The 13,115-nt window shown below is 44.3% G+C and overlaps 1 protein-coding gene across 1 annotated transcript in view; it reads right to left on the reverse strand.

Annotated features, from left to right (window-relative positions):
* Nucleotides 1-13,115, reverse strand: part of LOC145396047 (nephrin-like) — a 299,410-nt gene that overhangs the window by 33,566 nt on the left and 252,729 nt on the right. The window contains exons 13-14 of the mRNA XM_080269511.1: nucleotides 1,756-2,109; nucleotides 806-962 (exon numbers count right to left, since the gene is read on the reverse strand). Of these exons, the coding sequence (XP_080125637.1) occupies nucleotides 806-962; nucleotides 1,756-2,109 (511 nt within the window). The remainder of the gene's footprint in view (nucleotides 1-805; nucleotides 963-1,755; nucleotides 2,110-13,115) is intronic.

The raw sequence follows: 13,115 nt of genomic DNA on the forward strand, positions 1-13,115 counted from the left end.
CTCTACCTTCCTACATTCACTTTTTTCCTTCCCTCCGACCCTTCCACTTTCTCCACCCCTCCCTCCTTCTCTCCATCCCTCCATCTCTCCCTCTCTTTCCTTCTCTCATCCTTTCACTCCCTCTCTCCACCTCTCTTTCCTTCTCTCCATCCCTCTCTCCTTAACACACTTCAAACTCTTATCAATTTTTTCCCCTTCATCCTTCCCTTCCACTTTCCCTCGTTCCTTCCACCCCTCTCTCCTTCCCTCCAACCCCTCCACTCTCTCTCCTTCTTTCCACCTTTCCCTCCACCTCCTCCGCTTCCCTCTCCACCTCCCTCACTCCCCCAAAACTCTATCCCTTTTTTTTTGTATAACTGTTTCCTTTCTTCCACTTCCTTCCCTATCTCCAACCCTTCTCTCCTCCCTTCCACCTCTCTCCACCCCTCCACTCACCCAAAACTCTGCTCGGTCCTGCTGAAGTCACACTCAAGTCTCCTCCTATCTTTACCCCTCCACCCCTCTCCTCCCTCCACTCCTCCACCTCTCTCCTCCCTTCCACCTTTCCCTCCACCCCTCCAGTCACCCAAAACTCTATCCTTTACTCTGTATGACTCTTTCTTTTCTTCTTCCACTTCCCTTTTTCCAACCCTTCTTCTCTTCCTTCCACCTTTCCCTCCACCCCTCCACTCACCCAAAACTCTGCTCGGTCCTGCTGAAGTCACACTCGAGCCTCCTCCTATCTTTACCCCTCCACCTCTCTCCGTCCCTCCACTCCTTCACTCTCCCTCCTTCTCTCCACCTTTCCCTCCACCCCTCCACTCACCCAAAACTCTGCTCGGTCCTGCTGAAGTCGTACTCTGCTCTGCTCCACCGCATCATGTCTTCAGATAAAGGGTTTCCGTCCGATGCACACTCCAGGTGCGCGTCCTGCCCCTCTGAGACAGTCACCTGGCGAGACGTGTACTTGATGCTGGGGGGGTCTGGCGGGGAGAGAGAAAATAAAGGAGTAATAAGGGGGTTTGGGTGATAAATAATAAGGATAAATGATAATAATGCAGCAATAAAGAAAATAAAGCAGAATAAAGAAAATAGTGAGTTTGATGATAAATAAAAAGGATATTAAATAAAATAATACGATGAAGAACTAAATAGATAATAAATAATAAACTGAATTAATAAACAAATGAATAAAAAATAATTAGAATAAATACATAAATAAAGATAATATATAAATAGATAAATAAACAGATAAATAATAATAAAAAATGAGTTTTGAGATATATAATTCATAACTAGGTCTGAAGAAAAATAAATGATAAATGAGGAGGTCTGGAAATACATAACAAACATGATAAATATGTAAATAAATAGGTCAGTAGATTAAAAAAATACATATATAAATATATATATATATGAATACATACTAGTATTTAGACTGGCAAATATGTGTATTGAAAAACAAGTATATGGCGTGAAGTTACATAGATAGATACAGATGGAAAGACAGATAGATAATAGACGGACATAACTGATAGATGGAAAAAGACAGACAAACATATAGACAGACAGATAATGGATGAACAGATAGATAGATAAACTAGATATTATGGTAAGATAGACAGACAGATAGATACATAGATAGATGGATAGACAGATAGATAGATAGAACTAGATATTATGGTAAGATAGACAGATAGATAGATACATAGATAGATGGACAGACAGACAAAGGCAGATAAAAACCACATATATAAACCAAGGTCAACCACTCACACTGCACATTGACGTAAACTTTGGCGACGGTCGACCCCTCCTGATTCGAAGCTTCGAGTTCGTAGTCCCCGGCGTTATCGAGGCTGACCTCCCTTATCAGCAGCAGCGGTCCATCGGCGGCCACCAGAGACCCCCCCACAGGACCGCTGGCGTCTCCGGGGGCCGTCGGATCCAAGATTACGTCGCGGTGTCGCCAGGTGTCCCCGATAATGGGTTCCGGAAGTGGGAGGCCGTTTCGCGTCCAGGTGTATCGAACCGGGCCGGGATTCGCCTTCGCCGTGAGGTTCAACACTTCCGACTCGCCGATAACCACGTCCACCACTTCCGGAGGCTCCGATAAGAAGGTGGGCGCGTCTGCAAAGGAGATACGGGGTTAGAAGGGAGGGGATGATAGGAGTGGTGGTGGTGGCTACTAATAATACCAATATTACTACCACCACCACTACTACTACTAATACTATTACTACTAGTACTAGTAGTAGTAGTAGTAGTAGTAATAGTAGTAGTAATAGTAGTAGTAGTAGCAGTAGTGATGGTGGTAGTAGTAGTACTAATAAAAAAAATAATAAATCACCACCACCACCACCATCATCATCATCATACACACACACACACACACACACACTCTTTACTATATGTTTTCATAAATATATAAAGTCATTACAACTAAAAGCAATTTTTTAAAATCTAAGTTCATGTGTCATTTCTCTCTCTCTCTCTCAAACACACACACATCTACACACACACACACACATCCACCATCCCACACACCTACCTCCTCACACACACACACACACACACACACACACACACACACACACCTGCATTTCTGATATTTCCCCCGAGGATTTGAGGGGAAGAAGACGCTTTCCCCTCAGTATGCCATTAGACGTCGCTTACGGGATTACACGACAGAGGGGAGATGAGGGGAAATGAGTGGAGATGAGGGGAAATGAGAAGGAATGAGGGGAGATGAGAAGGAATGAAGGGAGATGAGGGGAGATGAGAAGGAATGAAGGGAGATGAGTGGATGAGGGGAAATGAAAGGAGATAAGAAATGAGGAGATAAGGGGAATGAGATGAGGGGAAATGACAGGAGATGAGGGGAGATGGAAAATGAGGGGAGATGAGAGGAAATGAGGGGAAATGAAATAGGAGAGGAAAGGAGGAAAAAGTGAGAAAAAAATAAAAGGGAAAAAGAGGGGAAGTGAGGAGAAAAAGGAGGCGAGGGGAAATGAGGGGAGAGAGGGAAGAAGGGAAGTGAGGAGAGAGAGGAGGCGAGGGGAAATGAGGGGAGAAAGAGAGGAGAGAAGGAAATGAGACTAAGGGGTAATGTGGAGAAAAAGAGTGGAAAGGGAAGGGGAAAGCGATAGAAGGGTAAGGAGGGGAAATGAGGGGAGAGAAGGAGGGGAAATGAGGGGAGAGAAAGAGGGGAAATGAGGTAATGAGGGGGAAGGGGGAGGGAAGAAGAGAGGTAATGTAGAGAAAAAGAGTGTGGAAAGAGAGGAGAAAAACGGTAGGGAGGAAAAGAGGGGAAATGAAAGGAGGAAGAGGGGAGATGAGGCAAGAATGAAATGAGTAAGAAGATGAGGGGTAGGAAGAGGGGTAATGAGGAGAAAAGACAGGTGGGAAGGGAAGAATAACAGGGGAAATGAGGGGAGAAGGAGAGAGAGGATGAGGGGAGAAAAGTGAGATGAGACAGAGAGAGAGAGAGAGAGAGAGAGAGAGAGAGAGAGGCCCCACATACCCTCTGGTGATAAAAACAGGCTACTGACCACAACAGATGCCCTGCCTTACCCTTCTGCCTAACCCTGCCTCTCCCTCCTGCCTAACCCTCGTGCCTAACCCCACCTGCCTCACTCTCCTGCCTAACCCTATCTGCATCACTCTCCTGCCTAACCCTACCTCTTCCTACCTGCCTCACCCTCGTGCCTAACCCTGCCTTATTCAACGTTCCCTGTCTCACCCTCCTGCCTAACTCTGCCTCTTCCTACCTTACTCAGCGTTCCCTGCCTCACCATCCTGCCTAACTCTTACCTTACTCAGCGTTCCCTGCCTCACCCTCCTGCCTAACCCTATCTTTGCCTAAGCCTGCCTCACCCTGTCTAACTCTGCCTGCCTCATACTTCTTGTTTCATCCTCTCAATCTCACCCTGCCTCACCTTCCTGCCTAGCTCTACCTCTGCCTGCCTCACTCTACTTGTTTCATTTTCTCTGCCTAACCCTGTCTCGCTCCATCTCTGCCTGCCTTACTCTGCCTCCCTAATTGTTCTACTTCAGCTATCAATCTAAGAAAGGAAGGAAGGAGGGAGGAAAGGAGAGCAAAGAAGGAAGGAAGATAGGAGGAAGGAAGGAGGGAGGAAAGGAGAGCAAAGGAGGAAGGAGGGAGGGAGGAAAGGAGAGCAAAGGAGGAAGGAGGGAGGGAGGAAAGGAGAGCAAAGGAGGAAGGAAGATAGGAGGAAGGAGGGAGGAAAGGAGAGCAAAGGAGGAAGGAGGGAGGGAGGAAAGGAGAGCAAGGGAGGAGGGAAGAAAGGAGGAAGAAAATGGAAAGATGAGGATACGAGGAAGAAGGAATGATGGAGGGAGAAGAGAGGGAGGAAGGAAGGAAAGAGGGAGATTGAAGGAGGGACTGAAGGAAGGACAGAGGGAAAGGAAGGAAGGAGGGAGGGAGGGAAGGGAAGGGAAGGGAAGGAAGGAAGGAGGGAGGGAGGGAAGGAATCAGGGAGTGGAGGAGGGAAGAAAATGGAGGAAAGAATACATATATGAAGGAAGAAGGAATATGAACAGGAAAAATATACAAAAACAGAGACTAAGAAGAAGAGGAAGATGGGAGAGAAGGAAGGAAGGAAGGAAGGAATCTAAATAAAAAACAAAAAAGGAGGAAAAGAAAAGTGGGAAGGAAGGAGAAAAAGGAAGAAGTATGGAAAGGAAGCTGTAATTCTCTCTCTCTCTCTCTCCCTCCCTCTCTCTCTCGTCGCCCTTGTTCCAATTTATCTCTCGCCCATCTTCCCTACCCATCACTCCCTCTATCTTCGCTACCATCTCTCTCTCTCTCTCTCTCTCTCTCCGATGCGTAATGTTTCTCACTTCTTCCTTACTCATCTTCCTCTATTTTTACTTTTCTCGCTCACTCACTCTTTTTTCTCACATTCCTCTCTCTCTCTCTCTCTCTCACACACACACACACCTCCCATATTTTCTCTTTTCCCTTACTCATCTTTCTCTTCTTCTCCCATTCCCTCCTGCTCTCTCTCTCTCTCTCTCTCTCTCTCTCTCTCTAAGGTTCAATGGACTAAGTACCCCGAAGCGACCCACACCTGCGTACCTAGAGAGAGAGAGAGAGAGAGAGAGAGAGAGAGAGAGAGAGAGAGAGACAGAGAGAGAGAGAGAGAGAGAGAGAGAGAGAGAGAGAGAGAGAGAGAGGAAGGACTGATGGAAGAAGGGAGGGAAGGATGGGAGAGGGAGAGATGGAGGAAAGGGGAGAGAAGAGAGTAACGGAAAGAGGGAAGGAAGGACAGGGAGAAGGAAGGAGGGAAGGAAGGATAGGGAGAGAGGATATGAAAAGGAAGAGGGAGGGAGGGATCGAGGAGGGAGGCATCGAGGAAGGGAGGGGAGGGCACATGATATGGAATGAGGTTACAAAATTATAGTGTATGGGAGGGAGGGAGGGAGGGAGGGAGGGAGGGGAGGGGAGGGGAGGGAGGGAGGGAGGGAAGTAAGGAACGAAGGAGGGATGGATGGAGAGAAATGAAAGAGGTCATGCATAACAGAGAGAGAGAGAGAGAGAGAGGTGAAGCATAAAGAAGAAAGATGAGGAAGAGAGGAAGGAAGTCAAGCGTGAAGGAAAGGAAGTGAGAGTGAAGGAAGAGAGGGAAGGGGAAGGAAGGAGGGAAAGGGGGAAAGGAGGGAAAGGGGGAAAGGAGGAAAGGAGGAGGAGGGAGGGGTAAGAAGGAAAGGAGGGAGTTTAGGAGAGGAAAACTATATTATAATGGAGTGTGATGAATAAATGAAGGAAGGAAGAAATGAATGAATGAAGAAGGAAGAAATGAAGGAAGGAAGGAATGGGTAAAAAAGAAGGAAGGAGGAATAAGGAAATCAATGAACAAATGAAGGAAGGAAGGAAGGAAGAAAAAAAACATAGACAATGAAAAAACGAAAAAAAAAATATTCAAATTAATGAGAAAGACAAATTAATATATATAGTATATTGTCGCGAAAAAAAATATATATTTATATAATATTTTTCAATAATTTAATCCCTTAGTCTGGAAGGCAATAGGGTCTAAAATTATTTGCATGGGATTTAATATGTGGATGAGTAGTAGTAGTAGTAATAGTAGTAGTAGCAGCAGTAGTAGTTGTAGTAATAGTAATAATAATGATAATAATAATAAAACAATAATAATAATAATGAAAATCGTAATAGCAGATGTAGTAGTATTAATAAAAATAACTAATAAAATAATAAAATAATAATAATAATAATAATAATAATAATGACACCTACCTATCTTTCATGTACTTCCTCTCTCTCTCTCTCTCTTCCTGCCTTTTAGTTTTCTTCCTCTCTCACTTCCCTCGCTCCATCCGCTCCAACTGTCATTTTAATCTCTCTCTCTCACTCTCTCTCTCTCTCACACACACACACACACACACACACACACATTTCTCTTGTTCCTCCAATCCTTCTCTATATGTCCTTTACTTTCTCTCTCTCTCTCTCTCTCTCTCAAGAATCATTTTCTTGACCTTCGTTTATCTCTATTTTCCCTCCGGCTAATATTTTTCTCTCCTTCTCTCCCTCCCTCCCTCCTTCCCAACCTCTCCTTCCCTCAATTTCTTTCCCACCGTCTTTTCTTCCTTCCTTCCTTCACTTCCCTCCTTTTCCCTCCCTCCCTCTTCCTTCTCTCCCTCCATTTTTCCTCCCTTCCTTCATTTCTTCCCTCTTTTCTTCACTTCTTTCGCTTCCCTCCTCCTCCCTCCCTCCCTCCTTCCAATTCTCCTCCTCCTTCTTCTTCCTCCCTCTTCCTTTTCTTCTTCTCCTCCTCCTCCTCCTTCTTCCTCCCTCTTCCTTTCTTCCCCTCCCTCTTCCTCTTTCTCCCTCTTCCTTTTCTTCTCCTCTCTCTTCCTCCCTCATCCATTTCTCCTCTTCTTCCTCTTCCTCCCTCATCCATTTCTCCTCTTCTTCCTCTTCCTCCCTACATCTCTCTCTTCCTCGGTCTTCTCCTCTCTCTCTCTCTCCTTCCTTCTTCCTCCTTCCCTCTACATACCTACATTTATTTATTCATTTGTTTGTTTATTTAGGTTTTATTTAGATTTGGTTTGTAAATGTTGTTGTTGTTGCTGTTTGTTTGTTTGTTTGCTGTCTTGGTATGCCTTCAGTTCCTCGATTATTCTCTCTCTCTCTCCTCTTTCATTTCTCTCCTTTCCCTCTCTTCCTTCCTTTATTTCCTTCCCCCCCTCCCTCCCTCCCCCTAACACCTTCCCTCACTCCATTTCCTCCCCCTCCCTCACTCACTCCCCTCCCTACCCCTTCCTCTCCGTCATATCTTTCTCTCTCCAGCCTCCCCCCTCTCCCTCCCTCCTCCCCTCTCTCTATCCCCACACATTTTCCCCCTCCCCCTCCCTCCCCAACCTCCTCCCAGTTTTCCCCTCCCTCCCTAACCTCCTCCCACTTTTCCCCTCCCCCTCTCCTCCCCCTCCCCCTCCCCCACCCGGATGTGCTCCCTCAATAACCCGTCTGCAGGAAAGTGTACACCGGGCCTGACAGCCCAAGGGAAGCACGTGACACACACACACACACACACACACACACACACACACACACACACACACACACACACACACAGATAGTTAGACAGACATACACACACACACATACGGATAGACAGAGACAGACAGACAGGCAAACACACACACACACACACACACACACACACACACACACACGAGAAAAACTGTCTGGTGTGGGGAAGTCTGTCTGTCTGTCTGTCTCTCTCTCTTTCTCAGGTGAATAAGATCGACTCACCTGAAGGAACACCACACCTGAGACAATACACCTGGTTTAATTAGGGGCAGGTGTGTGTGTGTGTGTGTGTGTGTGTGTGTGTGTGTGTGTGTGTGTGTGTGTGTGTGTGTGTGTGTGTGTGAGAGAGAGAGAGCGAGAGAGAGAGAGAGAGAGAGAGAGAGAGAGAGAGAGAGAGAGAGAGAGAATGCTGTAAATATCAATTTGGAAAGATATAGCAATAGATAATAGATATATTGAGAGAGAGAGAGAGAGAGAGAGAGAAGGAAACAGAAGTGGGGAAAGATTTGGGGGCAGAGCGAGGGAGGGGGAGGGAGGGGAAAGGGAGGGGGAATATGATTGGGGAGAAGATGTAGGGGAGGGCGAGGGAGGGGGAATAGGGGTGGGGAGAGAAAGGGAGGGGGAGAGAAGGGGAATAGGAGTGGGGAGAGGTGGGGGAGAGAAAGGGAGGGGAATAAGAGTGAGGAAAGAGGAAGGAAGGAAGGAGAGATGAGGAAAAAGGGATGAAGGAGAAGAGAAGGAAGGGAGAACAGAAAGACGGAAGGAAGGAGAGAAGAGAAAGAAAGAAGGAAAGAGAAAGACGAGGGAAAAGTCCAGAGGAAAAGTTGACAGAGAAGAGAAATAGACAGACAGATAGACAGATAGATGGACAAAGTTAAGATCATTTCAAGAAGCAAAAGAAGAAAGAGTTTACAGAAGACAAGTAGATAGAAGAGTAAATTAAACAGAGATAGATAGATAGATAGACAGACGGATAGATAATTTCATGGCTGGATAGACTTAGACACGACGGTCGAAGAGAAGTGAGGGAAGGGAATGAATGCTAAATAGGACATGGACCAACTTTAAGGGAGGCTGGAATTCTCTCTCTCTCTCTCTCTCTCTCTCTCCCTCCCCCCCCAAACTAATAATAAACAAAAGACAAAATATCAAAGTGTAAAAGGCAAAATAAATCACTTAGGAAAATGTGCTAGGGATCTTTTAAGAGAACGAATTTGAATGTGAAAGTAAAAATAAATCGCTCTCGCCGCCCACCGGTACCTCCTACACACACACACACACACACACACACACACACACACACACACACACACACACACACACACACACACACACGAAAACGACTCTCTTACACCCCCTCCCCCTCCGAAATGATAAAGAGAAGAGAAAAGAGGAGAAGAGAGGAGAGGGGAAGAGGAAGGAAAGGAAAGGAGAGGAGAGGAGATAATTGGAGGAGGAGGAGGGAGAAGAGAGCAAAGAAGACGAGAGAAAAGGAGAGAAGAGAAGGGAAAAGAGGAGAGGAGAGGAAAAAGAGAGAAGAAGAGAGACGAGAAAAGCATAAAAGACGAAAAGAGGAGAGAGAAGAGTGAGAAAAAAGATGTAGAGAAAAAAAAATCGAAAGGAAGATGATGGGAGGTTAGTTGAGAGAGAGAGAGAGAGAGAGAGAGAGAGAGAGAGAGAGAGAGAGAGAGAGAGAGAGGCCTCAGGTGTGCCCAGGTAAAACTTTAATCAGACGGGGAAGACGAGACACAAGAGAAAATATCCCCTCTCTCTCTCTCTCTCTCTCTCTCTCTCTCTCTCTCTCTCAAACGGATCCTAGCTCTCAGTCTCTCTCACATATCATTCTCTATTCCATTAACCTCTCTCTCTCTCTCTCTCTCTTTAATTTTCTCACATCTTTTCGTTCGGCCAGGCTATCAGTACGCTATAAGGATTAAATATATATATAAAAAAATAGCTTTCTTGTTAAACACAATGAGGGGAGGGGAGAGAAAGGGAGAAAGGGGAGGGACAGAGAGAGAGAGAGAGAGAGAGAGATTTTCCTCCATTTAAGTAATATGTTCCTCTTCCTTTACCTTTCCATTCCTCCTCCTCCACCTCCTTCCCTTCCCTTTTCTTTCCTACCTTTCACTCTTCTCTCTCCAATTTTCTCTCTCCCTCACTCCTTTCTCTACCCCTTCCATCGCTTCTAACTTCTCCCCTACCCTTTTCTCTCTCCCTCTCTCCTTCCCTCCCTTCCTCTTCCCTTTGCTCCCTCCCTTCTTCTCTCCCTTGCTTCCTATTCCCTATCTCCTTTCCACTGATTATATACCCCTCTCACCCTATTTATCTTCTCCCCTTTCCCTCCCCTCCCCACCTTTCCTCCACCTCCTTCCCTACTCTTCCTCCGCCTCCTCTTCCTTCCCTCCATCTTCCCTACCCATCATCTTCAATATCCCCTTTCACCTCCCTTTCTCCCTCCCTCCCCCTTCCCTTCCTCTCTTCTCCATTCTCTCCACTCCTCTCTCCTATCCTTTCCTTCTAATTTCCCTCCCTACCCCTCCTTACCTCGCTTCTCTCCATTCCCCTTCCTCCTTCCCCCTCCCATTTTTCCCTACTCTCCCTATCCCTCCTCCTCCTCTCCCTTTCTCACCCTACCCTTTCTCCCCAATCCATATTCTCCCTCTCCTCCTCCTCCTCTCTCTCTCTCCTCTACCATTCCTCCTCCCTTCTTTCCTCCCTTCCATCTTCCTCCATCAATTCCTTTTCCTGCTTACATCCTTACCCAATATTCTCTCTCTCTCCCCTTCCTCCTCCCTCCTTTCCTCCCTTCTCTCCTTTCCCACCACCTCCTTTTCCTTCTACCATCCCTACCCAATTCTCTCTCTCTCTCTCCTTCCTCCTTCCCTCCCCTTTCTTTCCCTCCCATCGCCTCTAAAATGGCCGCGTTCATTTTCCGGGTCGCCGTTCTCTCTCCCCAAACACTTGAGAGAGAGAGAGAGAGAGAGAGAGAGAGAATGATAGATAAATAGACTGATTAAGAATTGTGTGTGTGTGTGTGTGTGTGTGTGTGTGTGTGTGTGTGTGTGTGTGTGTGTGAGAGAGAGAGAGAGAGAGAGAGTAAAATCTGTTTACCAAAGAGATCCCCTCGGTAAAAGACTACCATCATTTTCCTCCTCTTTTTTTTCTCTTTTTACTCTCCTCTTCCTACTCTCTTTTTGCTCTTTTCGTACTCTTTTCTTTTTACTCTCCTCTTCCTACTCTTTTTACTCTCCTCTTCCTACTCTTTTTACTCTCCTCTTCCTACTCTTTTTACTCTCCTCTTCCTACTCTTTTTACTCTCCTCTTCCTACTCTTTTTATTCTCCTCTTCCTACTCTTTTTACTCTCCTCTTCCTACTCTTCTTTTTCTCTTTTTACTCTCCTTATCTTACTCTTTTTACTCTCCTCTTCCTACTCTTTTTTCCCTTTTATTCTCTTCCTACTCTTTTTATCTCTTTTACTCTTCTATTCCTACTCGCTTTTCTCTTTTCGTACTCTTTTTTTTCTCTCTTTACTTCCTCTCTATTTTTTCTTATGCCTTTTCTCTTTATTTCTCTTTTATTTGTCACTATTTTTATTACTTACTCTCTTTTCAAAATTTCTCTCTTTCTCTCTAATTTTTCCACTTTTTTATCGTCCATTTTTCTCTCCTTTCCCTTCATCTCTCTCTCTCTCTCTGTTTTCCTCCTCCCCATTCCTTTTCTTCTTTCCCTCCCTTCCTTCCCTCCCCCTCTCCCTTCACCATCTCCTCCCTCCCTATCGCCTGACATCTGATCCCTAGGAAGCGTAGTAATTATTTATTTTCTCTCTCTCTCTCTCTCTCTCTCTCTCTCTCTCTCTCTCTCTCTCACACACACACACACACACAATACTTCTCTCCCTTCACCACCATTCTTTTTCTCAATTCTCTCTCTCTCTCTCTCTTCCAATATCTAATTTTATCTTTCGCCGACTTCCTTCCCAGATCTCTCTTCCTCCAATATCCATCTCTCTCTCTCTCTCTCTCTCTCTCTCTCTTTCTCTCTCTCTCAATATCCAATTTTATCTCGCCCATTTCCTTCCCAGATCTCTCTCTCTCTCTCTCTCTCTCTCTCTCTCTCTCTCTCTCTCACGTGACATTTGATCCACCTAATTATCTGTTCTTCTCTTCCCTCTTTCCTCTTATTTATTCTCTCTCTCTCTCTCTCATTCACTTATTTTTTACTAATTTTTCGAGACTTATTTTTTCCTTTCCACTGATTTTCCCCATTTTTTTTTTCACGAAAATATTTATAATTTCTTGTTTTTTCATTTTAATCTTTCAGAAATAATAATAATAATAATAATAAAATAATAATCATAATAATAATAGCAATAACAACACCAAGAACAATAGTAATAATAACAGTAACAATAATAATAATAATAATAATAATTGAAACAACAATAATAATAATAATAATAATAATTGAAACAACAATAATAATAATAATAACAATACCATCATTAATAACAATAACTAATAATAATAATAATAATAATATATATATGCAATGTCTTCCTATACACTGACAAAAAAAAACACGAAAAAAACACCACACACAATCCTACAATATATATTCCAATTTAAAATCCAATTCCTCTTTTTCCCCTATGTATGAGAGTTTTTGATTTTGGGAAAGGGGGGGGGCGGAGGCAGCAAGACCCACTGGGGGGGGTTACGCTCCCCAAATATCGCCTTACGGGGGAGAATCCATTGTGTAATATGTATACCTCACACACACACACACACACACACACACACACACACACTCGCACAACGGCATAGGGCGCGTTTTCGAAAATAATGCCATCCTTCATCCTAAGACTGATGATGATGATGATGATAATAATAATAATAATAATAATAATAATAATAATAACTAATAATAATAATAATAATAGGAAGAATATTATTACCCTTAGTATTAAAATTCATGATAATCATCTCTTATTTTATTATTATTATTATTATTATTATTATTATTATTATTATTCTCATCTTCATCGTCCATTTCTTCCACACGCCAGCTGGGTTTCTTTATAATGGAAGGCACTGCATCAATCTCAAGGCCCCTCCTCCGTCTTATCTCAAGGCTGGAGGAGGAGGAGGAGGAGGAGGAGGAAGAGGAGAAGGAGGAGGAGGAGGAGAAGGAGGAGGAGAAGGAGGAGGAGGAGAAGGAGGAGGAGAAATGCAGTCAACATTAATAATAGTAGTAGTAGCCGTAGTTGTTGTAGTTGATGTTGTTGTAATAGTTGTAAAATAAAAATAATAATAATAATAATAATAATAATAATAATACCCGTAATAATATAATACAATAAAAGTGTTAAGGGGAGAGAGAGAGAGAGAGAGAGAGAGAGAGAGACGTGAGGAATGGAGGTGTGAAGATATTTCGATTTATACGACAGGCCGCTGGAGGGGAGGGGAGGGAGGGAGAGAAGGAGGGAGAAACAGAGAGAGAGGAGGGAAGGAAGGAGGGAGGGAGGAGGCAAGAGAGAGGAGAGAGGAAGGA

Source organism: Coenobita brevimanus, chromosome 34 (genome assembly GCF_032717465.1).
Source record: "Coenobita brevimanus isolate Jiangsu-jjx chromosome 34, ASM3271746v2, whole genome shotgun sequence".
Taxonomy (NCBI): domain Eukaryota; kingdom Metazoa; phylum Arthropoda; class Malacostraca; order Decapoda; family Coenobitidae; genus Coenobita; species Coenobita brevimanus.